We start from the raw sequence: 19,074 nt of genomic DNA, 5'->3' as shown, positions 1-19,074 counted from the left end.
GGAGAGTACTGAGACACATATACACACAGCACTGGGGAGAGTACTGAGACATACATACACACAGCACTGTGGGGAGAGTACTGAGACACATATACACACAGCACTATAACCTCTACTGGATCAGTCTTATAAGTAGAGACCAGGTTTTACTCCCAGTACTTTAGTAAGAAGTTAATTGATACTGCCACTGCCCACTGCACATAAATGTAATCTGAATGACTGTACACTTAAGACTCATCAAAAGTCAATTACACTAAGTTAAAAACAGCTAAAACATTGATAGAGGTTCGACAGGTTTCAAAAAGGGAGTTTATGCAGACAGCATCGTACTGTATACACCTGTAAACCCAGCATTCAGGAAGCCCAGACATGTGAACGTGGATTTCAAGGCCAAGCCTGATTTACACGGAAAACTAGAGGCCAGCAAGGAGCTCTGCAGTGGGGCTCTGTCATTCCTCAGGCTGCCGTGTATGGCTGTGCCTTGGGTTATGGTTTCATTTCCATCATCTTGCTAATCCCTCTGAGCATCTGCATCTGCGTCTTTACAGGATACAGAGAAGCACAAGGGGAGACCAGCCGTGCCTGAAAAACAGGAAAGTGAACTGTCTCAAGGGAAGCCCAAGAGCAAAAAGCTCTTAAACGCTAAGAAAGAAATCCCAACAGATGTGAAAGGCAGGTGAGTATCGTGGGGTTGTTGGTGGGAGCCGGGCATTGCTTCAGTCACTTCTCTAAGGGAGGGTGTGGGCAGCAGAAGCCATGCACTGCTGCTTCTGATGCCAGGCATGTGAGGGTAGGGTTAGCAGTCTCTTGGGTTTAATACAGACCCACAGTACCTACCGTGTGGACAGAAGTAACCTTGACGGGTCACCCACTGGTAAAGGAGCTAACTTTTTTCAAGAGCTTGGCGTCTGCAGCGTCACAAACCAGGGAATGCAGTTGGGATCTAGAATTCTGTGCTGTAAACCTTGGAAGAGTTATTCTTGCCTGAATCATGTTCTGGGATGGTGTCCCCAATGAGACAAGCCTACCATGGAAGAAGTCTAGTACCCACAGGGCAGAATTCAGGCAGGCCCCATAAGGAGGCTTTCTGTGGACTGCTTCCCAAGAAAAAGGATGTGTTGAGCTAATGGGTTGTTGACTAAGAGTTCTTCATATTTTCATAAACTGGGCTAGCATCCTCCTACTGAGCTGATGTCACTGTTATCATTGTGGAGGTGATGGTTGATGGCAGATGGGGAGGTGAGGCAAGAAGGACGGGGGTTCTCTTATCATTGTTACCTCCCTGCACCCCAGAAAGAGCCTCCCAGGGTGTGAGACATGAGCCAAGACCAAGCTGGCATCTGAACCTCTCTCACCCTTGATGATGGAATCGTTTCAAGTCAGTTGGCTGTTGTCTATTTAAAAGCTCTAAATTTTTTTTCTGGAAACCATCTGGCTTAATTTAGGAATATTGAATTAGCAAGAAATAAAATAGTCTGGCACCTTTTTTTCTTTAAAGCCAATTAATTTTACAGTGGCAAAGTTAAACCTTGTAAAATAGACACCCCCACAGTTACAGATAACTTACCTAAAAATAGCTCACACAGCCTCTACCAGGAGGTTGGGTGTCTGAGTTTTAGGAGGCTTCTGCCATTTTTAGAATATGGAATTTTAAACTAGCCCTGCCAGCCAGAAGTAGAAGAACAGAAAATTGTGTAACACTGCCCATAAATGGCATTCTTGGAGTTTTTGTTTGTTTTGGGGGTGGATGGGGCTTTTTGTTGTTGTTCCAGTTTATTTGTTACACTACTTCGGACCCACCCCCTTATAAAGTCTAAGCTGGACCCACCCCCTAAAAAGTCTAAGCTGGACCCACCCCTTATAAAGTCTAAGCTGGACCCACCCCCTTATAAAGTCTAAGCTGGACCCACCCCCTATAAAGTCTAAACAAGCATCATTGCAGTGTGTGCTCTTGCATGAAGTCACACTTGGCCTTCCTTATTTTCTTGGTCTAACAAGGAGTAGAAGAGCCATGGTGATTTGGGGGCTACCAGGTCTAAAAATCTAGAGCTATTTTGATGTTTGAACTCTACTGTGAATGAGTACAGTGGTTTATTTTTGACCTTGAACCTAGCAAAAATTAGCAGCAGCCTAGAAATGAGAACTAGGGGCTCGAGGGGTACAGAAAGAGCTTGAACAGCAGAGCAAGGTGGGGTCTAAGGGATGTGCTGATGTGACACTCGGGGTCTGAGGGATGTGCTGACATCACACGCATAAGCTCGGATGCAGGAAGCATACTTAAGGACATTTGAGAGGCACAGCTCAAAAAATGCCTGTTCAAGGCTGGCTATGGTGGGCTTTTTTTTTTTTTTTTTTAATTCTAGCTACTCAAAGGCTGAAGAGGATCAAAAACTCAAGGGCTAGCATGAGCTGCACCTGTGCAATTCAGTAGGCCTGTCTCAAAATAAAGAGCATGCTCAGTGGGAAAGAACCTGACTGGCATATGCAAAGCCCCAGATTTACTGCCCAGCACTGGGAAGGAAGAAAATAGATTTGTACAGACTTTGCAGCCCTGTCCCAGCAAGCAGACTGTCAGCCGTCTGCCGTCGGCAGCCTTCCCAAGGCCTGACTCACCTTGATGGGCATCACAGAACCTGCGTGCGCTGTGAAGAGCACCTCTGTCCTGCTCTGCTGCATTGCTTGAGCTGATGCTCTCTCTATGGGGCTAGAACTTGACTCCCACCCATGGCAGAATTTCTGTTGGAAAATACATTCAGGAGCACGGTGTGGTACAAGCCCTGAAAAGGCTCGGTTGTAGCACAATTGCCCTTGCTGGTTCCGAGCAGCAAGTTCATGCCCATATTTCCTGAAGCAGACACTGCACTCCAATCTGGGAAGCAGAGGTTAGACCCTCACCTGTACACGTGTATACATACACACTCACACTCCCAGAATGTCTAGTGCACAGAGTCCACGTTTAGAACTAGGTAGGTAATGGCTTAGGAAACTGTAAGTAAGGCATGCAACTGAACTGTGGGCTACTTCCATTCTTGATGACTTACAGCCTTGCTCTAAACACCAGGACCAATAGTGTCTACATCCTTGTTTGTCTTTCAGTTCCTTTGAACTACCGTACACTCCCTCACTGGAAAATAAACAGCGTAGAAATCTCCCAACCAAGATTCCTCTTCCAACTACACTAGCAAGTGGATCCAAATCACGAAATCCCCCGAAAACAAAAGGTATCATCATGTTGATCACAGATGTTTTTGGTTCACTGTTTTCATGGCTGCCAGTGCCCGGTGGTAGCCATGCAGTAGCTGCTAGCTGTGTTGGGAAGCCTGTGAAGGCAGTGTTGAGGGTTCACTGAAGCAGGCTCATGAGAGAAAACCCTTCCCACATTAACTTTCCTTTCTGAATTCTGTGCAGGTACAAATAAGCTAGTGGAAAACAGGCCAGTTGCCCTCTCAAAGTTCCTCCCCAGCAGTCAAGAACTAGGCAATACCAGCAGCTCAGAGGGTGAGAAGGACTCTCCACCACCAGAATGGGATGCTGTGCCAGTTCACAAGCCCAGCAGCTGTAAGTATGGGTTTAGAAGCCACTGTGCTCCATGGCCGCCCCCGATCCAGTAGCTGCAGGGTGGGGAGGTTATTTCCAGAAGTGACTGCTGTGGGTGGCCTGCTATAGCCAGCTTCAGCCAAAGTGCATCTGTCTGGCCAGGGAATGGTCGACTTACATCATAGAAGGTAAGAGAGGCCAGAGATCCTAGACCAGCTGGAGGAAAGCCCGATGCCCAGGCCCATGTCTATACAGCCCTTCCACGCTTTCCTGCTCAGAGAACACCTCAACCTGGCCCCAAGCCATTTACTCTGCTCTCACCATCAGCCCCACTGGACTTGGCTCCGCTGTCTCCAGCGTGGGCAGAGGAAGCCAGGGAGTGCCCAGGTCACACTGTCACTGTCCCTTTTGGACACCTCTACTGCCTTAGTGCCCAGTTTTCCTGCTTCTTCCTTTGATCTTCCATCTTCCTTAGACCCCAACTTCAGGTGCATATTTGCAGGACACTGCTGGCTTCAGAGCTTTGGTTTGTCCACTAAGGCTGAGTCAGGACAAAGCATTAGTCAGAGGACTCTATCCCGTGTGTACAGTCAGGATCCATTCAGCAACCCTTGGCTGGAGGTTTCCCTTGCTTGGGTTTCTGTTGCTCTCATGAAGCACCATTACCATTGAGGAGGAAGTTCAGTCAGCTATGCGTCCACGTCACCGTCTGTCTGCCCCGGTGCAGAGGCCATGCGGAACTGCCTACTGGCTTGTTCCCTCAGCCTGATTCCATAGCACCTAGGACCACCAGGGTAGCATTGCCCACAGAGAACTGGCCACTCCCATGTCCATCCAGAAGATGCACTTACCTATAGGCCGCGCTAGGGGGGCGGGTCCCTTTTCTCAGGTGACCCTAGCTTGTGTCGAGTTGACATAAGAGTAGCCAGCAAAAGGAAGTACAAAAGAGTACCAGGAAAGGAAGCCAAGAGTGTTCTTCATGCCTTAAAAGGCAAGGAAAGTGCCACGGAAGGCTACCCCAGGGGAGAAGTACCTGAAGCCAGAGGTTTTCTTCCCCAGCTTCAGGCCTTATTCCAGCCTTGTTCTGACCTCCTCAGTTCTGTTCCATCTTCCTTTGTCAAGCGCATCTGCACACAGAGCTTCCCTGACAGGTTTCAGGAAACACAAGCCAACACACACACACAAACCTGTGGTGAACAAGCCAGCAGGAAAGCTGCTTGCACTTACAGGTGGCAGAGTCAGCATATGGCCAGCTGGCTCTGTTGCGTTTAGGTCTGTAGCAAAGCAGAAAGCATTATGGAAGGGTGTGGCGAAGCAAGGTTGCTCAGCTGGGTAGCTTGGGAGCAGAGAAGAGGGCACAGGGAGGTTGTGACCGTGAAGGGCAACTTCCTCGTAGTCTGTCTGCTCAGTTGCTAATCCACTAGCGGCCCTCACAAGCCGCCACCTGCAAGCGAGCACTGCTGTTGGGATAAGCACTGAACTCACCAGCCTTTGGGTATGGCTCCCATCCAGGCTGCACCAGAGCGGGGCCTGCCCCCAGGATTTCATCCTTCACCAGGGGCAGGTCAGAAAAGGTCCCACCCGAGAAATGAAAAGGGAAGGAAGGAGCTGGGCATTTGTACAAAAAAATCAACCTTCAACATCAATGTGCTGAATAAGCGTACTGTGCTCTGGAGACTTCTAGGAAGCTTATGAACAACTCAGGCAAGAAATGTCACACACACACAGCATTTGTGATGAGCACTGGGCATAAGCAACAGCAGAGCAATAGAGAGGTCACCTTTATGGTCACGAGTGGGCAGGTGGCAGGCTAAAGCAATGATAAAGGTTATTGGTGCCTCTGGGGGTGTAGGAGAAAAAAGGTGACCTGACCATGGAGAATGGAGCCGTGGGCTTCAGGAGATAGGAGCTACACTCTGCACTGATGTCACGGGGTCCTGACAGCTTGAGCAGACATGAGATCAGCACAGCAGACCAGTGCAGAAGCAGGGCAGACTGGGGATGCAGTGTGTCATGAACAGCTGGGCAGAGTCCTGTCCTGAGCCCCTGTTAGGAGCAGCACCCAGGGACACACAGCAGCTGTGTGAGTAACACATCTTCTGTTGTTACTCCTCCTTCCAGTTTGAGTGCCGATGTGACACTGAAATATTGTAAAGTTTTTAAAGCAGCTGTATAGATGTTTACAGTCCCGGGAATACTGAGAGCCACAGCCGCACCTTCAGCGGGGCTGAGACAAGGAACCTTGTTGGACTGAGGGCATTCAGCCTGCGCACTTCATCTGCTGCAGGTTTACCCCTGGAAGGAGGCACAGCTCCCTCTGGTCCTCAGTGGCCTCAGCTGACTGCCCTGCCCTGCATTTGGGGAGCAAGTGCTTGTATTCCCTGAAGCCCACAGGCACCAAGAGATGCACATGTCCCCCTTCTCCTTAGCACCTTTAAGTGGAATGCATAAGTCTTCATTGTCTCCTTTATAGAAGCATTCGAATTTCACATCAAAAATAACTATGAGAAGTCCAGATGAAACTGTCACATTAATGGGACCTTTTGTTAATTTCCAGCTACTGACAGTCTTTATAAACTGTCTCTGCAAACCCTCAATGCAGACATTTTCTTAAAACAACGCCAGACCTCGCCAACACCTGCCTCTCCTTCTCTGCCCACCGCTCCCTGCCCGTTCACATCTCGTGGAAGCTACAGCAGCGTTGTCAACAGCTCCGGCAGGTAGGCTGCTCTCACCTCTGGTCATCACAGTGACACATAGACCCCACGCTCTTGTGCCTGCTGCGCTGCGTGTGAACCCATTTTCATTATAAGACCCCTTACCTGGGATGAGCTCTTCCTGTGTTCCAGGTACCTGACCCCTGCACTGACCTTATCCTGTCTGTGAACAAGTCTGTTACTGTGTTCTTGAACTGTGTGGCAAGCATCCCACGACGGAGCGCTTCACCTAAAGTGTTGAGTGGAGTGCATGATCAGGCTGTGACATCTGTGTCACTGCCACGTAACATGTTGTAGAGTGACACACTCCTCCCTCTGTGCCAGCAGGCTTAGTATCACATAGGCACCATGTCCTCCAGACAGGCTCTGCGGAGACATCAGGAAGCCATGACCGACTGGGTGGAGGGGGCTTACTGACTGGGGACTCCCACTATAACCATGTTCAGGGGACAGAGCCCTGATGAATGGACCTGTCCCACCAGCCCCACCATTGGCTGATATTCTCACAGGTTTCTTTGCCAAGGGGCCACCTTCAGGTTCTTCAAAATGTGGTCTCCACCTTTTCCCATTCCCTAAATTGGGGTACCTCCCTCAGTCTCCTTCCTCGTTTCCCAGAAACCCCTCATTTTCCATATGGCTAAGCTCTCTTGGACCCCAGAACACTTTCACAGGGCTCCTCTGTGCTCTGAGCCATCCTGGACTCTTCCACTGTCGGCACCACCAGTGAGGGGCAGTTCTTTCCTTCTTGCTGTAGTGACACAAAAGCCAAGCAGACGAGCAGCAGCAAGAGCAAGCTGACAAAGGCGGCCTCGCTCCCCGGCAAGAACGGCAACCCTACCTTCGCCGCTGTCGCTGCAGGCTATGACAAGAGCCCGGGTGAGTGGCCTGCACCCAGGGCCTGCCACACCTGAACAGTGTGGCATATGGGCTCTGTCCAGCTGAGCCTCAAACTGATTCACAGTCCTTGTTTCAGGTGGGAATGGATTTGCTAAAATTTCTTCAAACAAATCAGATTTTTCCAGCAGCCTTGGCATTTCACACATTCCTGTTGACAGTGATGGCTCTGACAGGTGTGTGGCTCACCCGTGGGCAGCAATGAGGTTGAGACTCCCAGGGCGGGAGGCATCTTTCCTATAGCAGCCACGTGGTAGGCTCTCCCATCTCTGTGTTTTCATATCCGAGCCCCGATTGATGCAGCTCTCCATGTGAAGCCGTAGATGGCCGGGTTCACTAACCACCATTTTGTGTATTTTCCCTTGCAACGTTCAGCTCGGGTTTGTGGAGTCCTGTCAGCAACCCCAACAGCCCTGACTTCACCCCCCTCAATTCATTCTCAGCCTTTGGAAACTCTTTTAATCTGACAGGTGGTAAGTACTCGGCCCTGGGTCTGTAAGGTGGACGCCTGTAACAAGAAAAGGGGTGTGACGCTTTAGGGACACTTAATACAGGAGACATGGCTACCATCTGAGCAGGGGGTATCTTTTTCAATGCAATGGCTGGTGATAGGTTATATGGAAGTCTAGGGGAGGGACAGGTGTGCTTCTCCTGTCATGGAGGGCTTCTGAGAACCCCGCACACAACCAGGCAGCCATGTGGAAGTCTTCCCTAACACCCTTGCCTGGTGCAGCAGGGCGCAGTGCAGAAGAGCATGCCGGCTGGCTGTGCTCCACAGCACATGCTGAAGTGCTTCTCAGAGGGACTCTGGTCTGAAGTTGACTCCCTGCATCTGCCGGGCAGTGTGCTTGAGTTAGCTAAAAGACCAGGATCGGACACGGTGCCTTCTAGTGATGACTGTGTTAGATGTTCACATTGTGGCCTTGTATGTGCCTGTGTTCTTGGGAACATCCCAGAGTGTTGTGGGAGCTTACAAGGTCTGTGTCAGCTCATGCACATGGCACTGAGAGGTATGTTGCTAAGAGACTCATCCCATCCCAGAGTCCAAGGAGGCTTGACCCAGTGTCTCATATTTCAGCAGTTTTCAGCAAACTGTCGCGATCCTGCAGTCAGTCGTCCCAGAGAAGTTGGAATGAGTTCAACAGTGGCCCCTCCTACCTTTGGGATTCTCCAGCCACAGACCCCAGCCCTTCCTGGCCAGCCAGTTCCAGCTCCCCAACCCACACAGCCACTGTGAGTGCCCAAGCCCAATCCTTGTCATTACCAGTTCTGTCTGTCATGTGGACTGTGCTGACAGTCACACCGCAGAGACACCATTAATGGAGGGCTGTGTTGTCAGGGTCACACTGTTCTTTGAGCTGCCTGAGGCTCCCTTCAAAGCCATTAGAGTCAGGACAGTCTGAGGAAACTGAGGGGCTGTGGTTGAGGCCCTGGCTCTCAGGGATGGCCCTACTTCTTCCACGGCAAGCTGCCCAGTTGCACATGCATTATTCCTGGCAAGCACACAGCTCCTAGCTCGTGGCCGCATTTGCTTCTACTCTAAATTTTCTGCAAAGATTATGCATCCTGGAGGTGCTCTGGCCAGAACAATAACGGATTCATCCTTCACGAACCAATAGCAGAAACCCCAGACCAGCCACGCATGGCCAGTGGGTAGTGCTGTGAAGATGGGGCCATAGGAAAGCCCATCTCCCTTAGTAATAGTCCTGACACCCGTTTATAACACCGTGGCCACTCTTAAAAGCAGACCAGCAAATTCTCTATACACTCCAGGTAGTCAGTCGGACTGTGGACTTTGCAAACCACTTTTGTACACCACTAGGTTAGCTTTGCATCTTGATACAAGTTAGTGTAGCCAGGACCCACGCAGGCGCCTGCCTCAGTGAGACCCACACACAGAAAGCAGGCTGGTTGCACTGGGTCCACCAGCCAGGCTGCGTCAGCCTGCAATAAAATATCAGAGCTATGGCTAACTGTCTGGAGTATTCTTTAAAATCAATAAAAATGGGAGAAGTCTGTGGACCACTCCGTCCCCTGCCGGCCCTGCTCAGCCCACACTCAATATTGTGTTCCTTCTGTTTTTTCGTAGTCCATCCTTGGCAACAGCAGCGGCTTGTGGTCCACCACTCCATTCAGCAGCTCCATCTGGTCCAGCAACATCAACAGCAACCTTCCTTTCTCCACTCCAACAAACGCGCTGTCGAGCATCAGCCTCATGGGCACAGAAAACTCCACCGCCGCCCACGCCCCTTCCGCCTCTGGCCCAGCTGACGACTTGGGACAGACCTACAACCCCTGGCGGATCTGGAGCCCCACAGTCGGAAGAAGAAGCTCTGACCCTTGGTCTAATTCGCACTTCCCTCATGAAAATTAAAATTAAGCAAAAAACGAAGTGGGGGCCCCTCATCTAGATCATGATATGCCAGTTTCCAAGACATCTTCTGAAGGCCCTTACTGCTTCAAGCCCTCTCCCCTCCTCGCAGGGCAGGCTTGTTGCACTCGCTTCTCTCACATCTTTCTTGCAATTATGATACTCTGAGATTTGCTGTTGTGCTTGTAGACAAAAGTCTGGACTCAGCCACAAACTACTACAACCTGTCCACCTGAAATCTTGACTTACCCAGTCCCCACCTGTCTCTTCCTGCCTTCTTTATCTGTAAGAACACAAATTTGGCATTACAGTTAAGGGAGTGATTTGAATTGATTGACAAGTCCTGGCATGTGACAATTTTACTAAATTACCAAGTTTGGTTTTTAATAATTTCACAATATTATGCGCCAAGATCTAATTTTAAAAATGTATGAGGACTTTGTGCTGAAAATACAGAGTATTTTTTTAAAGTAAGGCTATCTTGGTTTAAAAGCAGAGTACAGAAATGTAAGCCAGCGTAAGAGCAATGGCTGGCTGTAAAGCGCCCAGCAGGAACCGCACGCACTCTGTGCTGTTTGTACTTGAGGTATGTACCATTTGTATACCTGAATTTATTTTAAAGATAAACTGAAATGCACATAGCCAAGTCTTGACATTACAAGATTGTGTATTTCTTAAAATACAACTTTGTGTTGTACTTTGAAATAAATGATGCTTTTTTCAAAAGCCTTGAATTGTTTTGTTTTGCTTTTTTACACTAGATGCATTTCCCACCACGGTTGTCCATGGTGCCACTGAGGTGATGGGTCAAGAGGTGTCTGGCCTGTCAGGACTACAGCTAGCTGTGGGCTACTAAAATCCTCCTAGTGATCATAGAGGGTCCCTGAGAGGCAGTGACCCAGAAGCCTGTTGGGATTCGTCCAGGAAGCAGCTTCCCTCGCCTCTAACCTAAACACAACAGCCTCAGAGAAAAAGCTGCTAACATTTCCTAGCCATTCACCGTGTCCGCATGCACCTGAAACCTTGGGTATCTGTACTGGGCCTCTGAGGGGCTGTGGAGTTTCCAGCTGAGTGACTGTGACAGCATAGAGCCTTCAGGGAGGCCACCCACATGTCCACTCCACTGTCATCCTTCTCAAAAATGGGCCTTGTGCTGGGCACAGGAAGGGCCTTAGACTACCTGCAGGAATGCCCAGTTTTGCATTACTGAAACCTGGGGCAGCTGACCGGAGGGTAGAGGAGGCAGTTAGAAGCTGTTTACCCACCAAGAAAGGGTCTTTAGCACTTCAGCCACACCATTTGGATAGATCTGAAACTGGGAGATGGAACCACAACGGAGGCAGAGAAGCCAGCCTCAGGTAGCAGTACGGTCTGGAAACTGAGTCCTCAGGACTGACTAAAAGACTCTAGAGTCTAGGAGGCAGAGATTTGCACATACCGAAGACATTTCTCTTTTTAACAAACTGTTGACCCTTTTCCAACAGTAAGTCTCCTACAGCTTCTCCAGAAAGAACCCACAGTCTACACCGGAACAATAGCAGCACACCGCAATCCATCCATCTGGGTTCCAACTTACCTGGTGGTCCTTCCTGCTCCAGCATGCTTTTCTTGTCCTTATTTCCAGGATTTTACAGATAAAGGACTGCTAGGCAACAGGGAGCTACGAACATATATGTTCTGAGGCTAGTTACATGTGAAGAACTCAAAGTGCCCTTCCATGGGCCATGCTGTGTCTATGAACCGTCCTATGGTGTCTGAGGCTAGTTACATGTGAAGAACTCAAAGCGCCCTGCGGATGGGCCGTGCTGTGTGTATGAACCATCCTATAGTGTGGTTTCTAATCTAGCCCTCCCTGCTTTTCATCAGAACCAGCAAGGTCACTATGGGTTTCCTCTTAGGGTTTCCTGGACAGCTAGAGCTGGCCCTAGAGCTGGTTCCTGGCCTTGTAGCCCTGTTGGTTAGCAGGCTCTCTTGTGCACTTAGGAAATGAGAGCAAAAGCAAGGCATACAATCTCTCTACACCAGGGAAAGCGCAGAGGTCTGCACGGGTAAGCTTCCCACAGACTGAGGGTTGGAGGGATGGTTCAGCAGTTAGAGCGCTTGCTGTTGTCAGAGGCTCCTTCAACCACATGTAACTCCTGCTTCAAGGATCCAGCAACCTCTTTGGCATCTGCAGCCATGCACATGATCACACACATGTACATGCAGCATGCGAGCACATAAATAATGAAAAGTAAATCTTGGCAATATAAAAGGACAAATGTTACTAGCAAAGCTCTACCGTGATTAGGGTACAGTGGGGGACTTACTTGCTCATAAGAATCCCCCGAGGTTGCCAGATTATACTCTAAGTTCCCATTTTACCCATGAGACGTTCCTTGGCCAACTTGAGGAACACCATACAGCTGTTAGGAGACAAAGGGCTCTAGGGAGCCCAGGTTTCCCCCAGATACTTCCAACAGTAGGTATCCAGGCAGGCAGGCATGTGGTGTGCTCAGTGCTTACCTACAAGCTGCAAGGTGAGAGCTAGATTTTGAGGCAGGAGAACAACGAAATTCAAACAGACAGAAACCTAGGACAACAGTTTAGTAACATACCCTGGCATTTGCTACCCAGCTCCACATCCAGGGGAGGAGAGTGTCAACCTCTGGAGGGCGGGGGAGGGGGTGTGCTCCAGCATGCAGGTATTTCTACATTTCAGCATATGACCATTTCTGGGGTAACCTGAGGTCTGTCTGTGCAGTGGCTCTGCTTTGGAAGAGGGCTTCCTGTCATGTCACCTTTCAGTGGGCCCAAGTATGCCACATCCCAGAACCATCTCACGAAGGGTGCTAATGCCTGGGCCTGGATGGCTCTGGGAGCCAGAAACCTACATAATCACACATCCCACCAGACCCCGAGCTGGCTGGGGAGTTGCTGGTTTATCCCATGACAGTAGCTGGTTGTACGCCAGTGCAGCTGTCCGCAGCAATGGTAAATCAACCGGGTGCCCAGAAGGGAGACCACGGGGGAGAAAGGCAAAATAAAGTCTCTTCTGAAATACCCTTTGCCACCTGAAGACACAGCCCACAACTGGGGTGCACCTTGCCACGTCAATCAGAAAAGCTCTGCAGATGAGGTTCCCTACTCAGTCCAATTAGTATCAAGTTGACATTAAAACCAATCAGCGTCATTTAAGGAAGTTGGGCAAGGGACGGACACAGCACAAAGGAGCGCTGTTTGCTGGCTTGCTCTGTGGGCACCTCTGCCTGCTTTCTTATACAATCCCCTGGGCAGCAGTGGTACCACCCATAGCAGGCTGGATCCCCGACATCCATCATCAATCAAGAGAATGCCCCCACAGACGTGCCTTCAATGAAGGCTTCCTCTTGCCAGCTGGCCCTAGTGTGCATCAATCAACTTGACAAAAATTTACCATCACAGAGGTTAACTGACCTCTGGTCAGGATGTGTTCCAACAGTCAGCTGGCTTACAGGTTTCATCTGCACCTCCATGGTTCCTGGCAGACAGGAAGCAGCATGACCATACTAAAATAACCATTTGGACAAACCTCCAAAGCTCAGCCCTTCTGGAAATGCATCCTATGGGAACCCTGCTTGGGAAGGAGGCGTTGAAACCCAGCAGCCAAATCCTGCCACGTGGAAATGTGTAAGAGTCAAACCGATGGAGATGGAAACCAGCAAGACAAGTATCTGGACTGCTCAGAAAGTCATACTGTTGGTGACCCCCTAGATGCTGCTTCAAGGCTGACAACAGTAACCAGTGTGTATCTTTTGGCCCTGAATAAAGACAGGGTTTCACTATGTAGCCCTGGCTGTCCTAAAACTCACTCTGAAAACCAGGCTGGCCTGAAACTCACAGAGATCTGCTTGCCTCTGCTGCTGGGTTTAAAGGTGTGCGCCACCACTGCCTAGTAAGAGTGTAATTTTTTAGAAAATTTTATTTTTATTAAGTGTTTGTGTGTGTGTATTGTGTGTGAGAGAGGGGGAGGGAGAGGGAGAGAGAGAGAGAGAGAGAGAGAATACACATTTGTTCATTGCCAAAACTGTTTGATCACTGGACCTGAAGTACCAGACAGTTGTGAGTCTTCCGATGTGGGCACTGGGAAGAACAGTGTTATTAACCACTGGGCCACTTTGTCCAGCCCCCCAAAGCTTACATGTAATGGAAAGACAGTAGCAATAAAATTATATATTCTGAAATAAATAAAACAAATAGCAATCTTAGAAATGAAGAGCTCAGCAGATAACAGAAAATACAGCTGAGTGGCAGGTGCAGCAGGGCAGGGCACGCCTTTATCTCAGCAATCAGGAGGCAGAGGCAGGGGGATCTCTGTGAGTCTCCAACCAACCAAGGCTACACAGGAAGACTTGTCTCAGAAAAGGCACTGCAGGGCTGGTCGTGAGCACCTTATGCTCCTGCAGAGGACCTGGGTTCAGGTCCCACCACCCACACGGTGGCTTACAATCCTCTACAACCTTAGTCCTAAGGAGATCTGGTGCAAGAAAGTAAATCTCAAAAAGGCCATCTCTTAGAAGGAAATATAGGGACCCTCTAAGGCCATTAACCCTGAGGTGACTCCACAGTCTGGGATGGCTCCATCAGGGCTTTCTCTCCCCCCCCCCTCCAATTTTTTATTAGGTATTTTCTTCATTTACATTTCAAATGCTATCCCTGTGTTCCCCTGTACTGGGGCATATAAAGTTTGCAAGACCGAGGGGCCTCTCTGAAGGAGTTACAGAAACAAAGTTTGGAGCTAAGACAAAAGGATGGACTATCCAGAGACTGCCCCACCCGGGGATCCATCCCATAATCAGCCACCAAACACAGACACTATTGCATACACCAGCAAGATTTGGCTGAAAGGACCCTGATATAGCTGTCTCTTGTGAGGCTATGCCAGTGCCTGGAAAACACAGAAGTGGATGCTCACAGTCAGCTATTGGATGGAACACAGGGTCCCCAGCGGAGGAGCTAGAGAAAGTATCCATCAGGGGTTTCTAAAGGAGCTTTACCCCTCTGGAATAAAGTGAACGAAGCCACACCTGATGGTTTTCTGTTTCTTTTCTGCCTGCACTCGGCTAGAAGTCTTCATACTTCCTGCATTCACAGTGGTAATCTCTCTTTTATTTCTGGGTGTAAAGTTAATATTTTATTCAAAGACGGCATGAAATTGGTTGCAATGTGGGATGAGGAAATGGCAGAAGAGTTGGAGGGGGAGGGGAGCATCAATAAAATCAATTTATATTGTATGCATGTGTGAAACATCCAAAGAATAATAAAACACTTTAAAAGTCATTTCTGGCTTTGATTTGACAAGATCCAACATCACGGTGCTATAAGGGTAATTTAAAAAAATAACAGGGAAGAAAATAGTCTAATAAAATATTGAGGTATTATAATAAAATATCATAATAATAAAATCAATAGAATATTCTATAAAATATGAAATTTAAGAAGTATACTTGTAAACTTCCAAGAGGACAAAAAACTAAGAAAATTCTTTTTTTTTTTTTTTTAGCTCTCGGGGTTGGAGAGATGGCTTAGTAATTAAGAGCACTGGCTGCTCTTCCAGAGGTCCTGAGTTCAATTCCCAGCAACCACATGGTGGCTCAAAACCATCTGTAATGGAATCTGATGCCCTCTTCTGGTGTGTCTGAAAAGAAATAAATCTTTAAAAATGTTTAGCCTTATTATTATTGTGTGTGAGCATGAAGCGTTGTCTGTCTCCAGAAGTCTTCTGTCAGCTCCAGCAGAAAGTCAATATTCATTACCCTACTCTGTCTAGTCCACTCTGTGACTACAAATGACCCTGGCCCAGACTACCCACGTGAAGGGAGCACAAGGTCTGTCCAGTAAGGTCCGGTTACTTCACTTCGAATGATGCTTCAAGGTTTCACATATAGCACGTGCTCAGATTTCACTCCTTTTATGGCCAAATAATCCTCCCTAGACGTTCAGGGTGGATTTGGCTCATTTATCGCCTGGTGAAATAGGCACACGCATTTTCTCTCTCCAGTATTCATCACTGCCCAAGTATCATCTCCTCGCCCCGCTCTCTGGGTTTCTGAGAAGCTAAAGAGCCTGCTCAGCAGTTAGCAGCATGTTCTTGCAGAGAACTGGAGTTCAATTCCTGACACCCAATCTGCTGGCTCACAGCCACCTTTAACTTCAGCTCCAGGGGCTCTAACGCCCTTGCCTGGCCTCCCTGGGCACTGCATTCAAGTGTGCAAACCCACACTGACATGCATATACAACATCAAAAATAGACGTGTTTCTCATGTGTGTGGTACATGTGTGGTATATGCATGTTCATGTGTGTGTGCTTGTGGAGACACAGTGGAGGAGATGCCACAGCTCACATGGTGAGACATGTCACCACCCAGCCCTACACCCCCCACAAATCAGCCACCAGAGTCCTGAGCCGTGGGGCCTGCAGAACGCCCACCATATCTATTCATCAGCTGGCTCGACCCAGTTCAGACCCTCAGCTTAACAGGTACTACAGAATCCCCAGAATCCCCCAGAGCCCAAGTCCAAAATAGCGGTCCCTAAAGCCATTCCACTTCCAAACCCACTTGGTCTGAGGCCCTGTCCCATTCCTATAGACTGTGGAATCCCAACAGTGAGCCTAATGGGTAGTGCAGACTGGGGACCCACTCGGGAGGCTGAGGCAGACAGAGCATGAGTTGAAGGCCAGCTTGAGCCTAGTATGTGCAAAACTTTGGGTTCATCCCCCTGCACCCCATAAAACTAAGAATGCTGGCCCCTGCCTGTAATCCCACCACAGGAAGTGGAGGCAAGAGGACCAGAAGTTCAAGGTCGCCTCTAGCTACACAGTGACTTTTAGGCAACCCCGGACTTCAGGAGACCCCGGCTCAAAAACAAATAAACGAAAACGGGGGCGGGGGGCTGGGGAGCAGGCTGAGTAAGTTTCGTTCCCAGCTCTTGAAAGGTGGCTGATGACCATCCATACCCCTAGCTCCAGGGGACCTGACACCCTCTTCTGACCTCTATAGTCACAAGCACGCATGGGATGCACCGACATACGTGCAGGCAAAACATTTACAGGTGCAAAAATAAAGCCACGAAACTGAATGGTGACTGAGTCACGCAGTCGTTTCTCCTCCGGACATGTAAAGGCTGCGAGTACAAGACAGGAGCCAGCAGCTACAGAAGGTCGTGGCCTTGCTGGATCAGGGGCGACATCCACAGGCAAAGCAGAACCTGTGGTTAAGAGAAGTCTGTAAGACCGAGGGACGGGGCTGCAGGAGCAGATGATATTGGAAAGGAACAAAGAGAGATGTCCCACTGTACAGCCTCGTGGGGCGGCCGTGGGCTCAGCCCTTACTCTGAGTCATTCTTCTGCGCTTTTCCTAGGCTGCTGCTGCCCCTCCCGCTCCTCCTGGCTGCTGGTGGCAGAGAAAATGGGAGGGTTTCTCTCTAAAGCCAGGTTCAAGCGTCAGGGCTTTAAGCGTCCTGCGCGCAAGCAAGCGTCCTTGTAGTTCCCGGTACCTTTGAGATCTTCCCATTCGTGTTCTACATTTACTTTCCCTTTTCAGTCGACGCACCCATAGAGAAACTGAGGCACGGGAGGGCTAAACAACTTGCCCCCGGGGCAACTGGGGCTAAATCTATAAACAGCAGAAAAGCGTGCCACACTAAAGCAGAGGGCTACGCTACAATACAAAGGCGCAAGAGCCAGGATGTGTTCTGCGAGAGGGTGCGGAGCCCGGGTCCCAGAGGCTGGCAAGAAGCATCCTGCAAACGGGCCTGGAGTGAACCCTCTGCAGGCGGAGAAACTGAGAGCTGAAGATCAGAGGCGAGTTTGGATTCTGTTCCCTAGCCAGAAGCTGCCAGAATAAGGACAGGTGAGCGCCCTGTGCCAGGAACTGAGCCCACCTTTTGCTTTTACTGTGGCGCCACCTTGTGGCATTGTTTTAGAACTACAACCTCTTCAGAGGATAACGTCATTGCCAAGCCTTTCCCAGTGTACTAGATACCCACGTGGATGATGTTTTAATACCGAACCAATTAGTGATGCTGGCGATAAAATAAATAAAAACAAAAATGTATTTATTTTCTTAAACGTTTGTGCAATAATATGTGTCATTGGGCTGGAGAGATGGCTCAGCGGGTAAGAGCACTGACTGCTCTTCCAGAGGTCCTGAGTTCAATTCCCAGCAACCACATGGTGGCTCACAACCGTCTGTAATGGGCTCTGATGCCCACTTCTGGTCTGAAGACAGTGACAGTGTACTCACATGCATTAAATTAATTAATTAATTAATTAAAATATATCATTATCCAATAATGAGTGAATTTTAATGCAACTGAAATATTTGCAAAAGAAACCATTTCCAGCAGCCACTAAATCCTACCACTGCGGAAATTTCTTTCTTGACCAACTTATTAGTTTTAAAGAAATTAAAGACTGTTTAAGTTTTAATATTGTCTATGAATTAGTAATACAGCTTACATATGCAGTAGTAAAGTCATCTTCTAATGAAAAACACTTATCTCCCTATTCTCAAGGCACTGCTAAGGGGTTTTCGCTTGGTTTGGTTTTGGTTTTTTGAGTGTTTTGTTTTGTTTGTTTGTTTGTTTGTTTGTTTGCCTGTTTGGAGTGTGTGCTGTTGACATAGGATCTCATTATGGAACCCAGGCTCGCCTGCAACTTGTAACCTCCTCACCTCAGCCCCATCAGTAAATCTTCAACACAAAATGAGGCAGAGTAGGGAAGTACTCAGCGCTCAAGGGTGCTTACTGCCTTTCTAGAGGAACCAAGTTCGATTCCCAGCACCTGTGTCAGACATCACAATCCCCGGAAATTCCAGCTCCTTTGGCCTTCCCAGACACCTGAAAGCATGTACAATTCACTCCCGAGACGCAGACAGACAGACAGACAGGCAGGCAGGCAGGCAGACAGGCATGCAGGCAGGCGCACCGGCACGCATGCACGCACGCACGCACGCACGCACGCACGCACGCACGCACGCACGCATGCACCTAGGCGTACAGAATGAAAACTAGTAGTTAAACCAAAATAAGCTCTGTACTGGATCTAACGTTATTGTCTCAGCATTGTCCTGCTGACCCTATGTGCGTGTGTCAAGGCTCCGGGGCTCCTTGCTGCCCTCAACCCCATTCAACAATTCTCCTGTGACCCCCACAAAACTTCCAGAACCTTCCCAGAGCATCTGGCTTCCCACCACAAATAACAACAAACTTTACTTCCCCAGAATTCCCAGCAAATCTCACCTCTCATTGGCGCTAAGTGTGATATGCCCCCTCCCATCCCCAAGTCACTCTGGCCAAGGGATGGAGGCACTGGTTTGCTGCTAAGGGAGGAGCCAATCTCACTGAGGTCACAGGTGGCACAGTCGAACGATTAGAATCCTGGCTCCATCCCACCTCACCTGTTGGGGTATGCCCTCCATTATTTCTTGGGTAGGGAAACTGAGGCAGTAAGACTTGGGGAGTTCTGAGTGGGACTGTACCTGAACTGACCCTTGGAATATGGACTAGCTGTGACTGTGGGGGTGGGCCGGGGCA

At 49.1% G+C, this 19,074-nt stretch overlaps 1 protein-coding gene across 3 annotated transcripts in view; it reads left to right on the top strand.

The window, feature by feature from the left end:
* Positions 1 to 10,253, top strand: part of Tmem131 (transmembrane protein 131) — a 149,473-nt gene extending 139,220 nt beyond the window's left edge. The window contains exons 33-41 of one of the 3 annotated variants that reach the window (XM_021159927.2): positions 549 to 676; positions 3,097 to 3,221; positions 3,409 to 3,558; positions 6,095 to 6,257; positions 7,009 to 7,130; positions 7,228 to 7,324; positions 7,524 to 7,621; positions 8,227 to 8,381; positions 9,238 to 10,253. In XM_021159927.2, coding sequence (XP_021015586.1) covers positions 549 to 676; positions 3,097 to 3,221; positions 3,409 to 3,558; positions 6,095 to 6,257; positions 7,009 to 7,130; positions 7,228 to 7,324; positions 7,524 to 7,621; positions 8,227 to 8,381; positions 9,238 to 9,522 — 1,323 coding nt within the window. In that variant the 3' untranslated portion in view covers positions 9,523 to 10,253. The remainder of the gene's footprint in view (positions 1 to 548; positions 677 to 3,096; positions 3,222 to 3,408; positions 3,559 to 6,094; positions 6,258 to 7,008; positions 7,131 to 7,227; positions 7,325 to 7,523; positions 7,622 to 8,226; positions 8,382 to 9,237) is intronic. The other 2 variants (XM_021159947.2, XM_021159938.2) reach the window with 2 other exon arrangements.
* Positions 10,254 to 19,074: the final 8,821 nt, after the last annotated feature.

This window comes from Mus caroli, chromosome 1, assembly GCF_900094665.2.
Source record: "Mus caroli chromosome 1, CAROLI_EIJ_v1.1, whole genome shotgun sequence".
Classification (NCBI taxonomy): Eukaryota; Metazoa; Chordata; class Mammalia; order Rodentia; family Muridae; genus Mus; species Mus caroli.
Note: the sequence above shows the minus strand (reverse complement) of the source record. Positions and strands in the feature narration are given on the sequence as shown.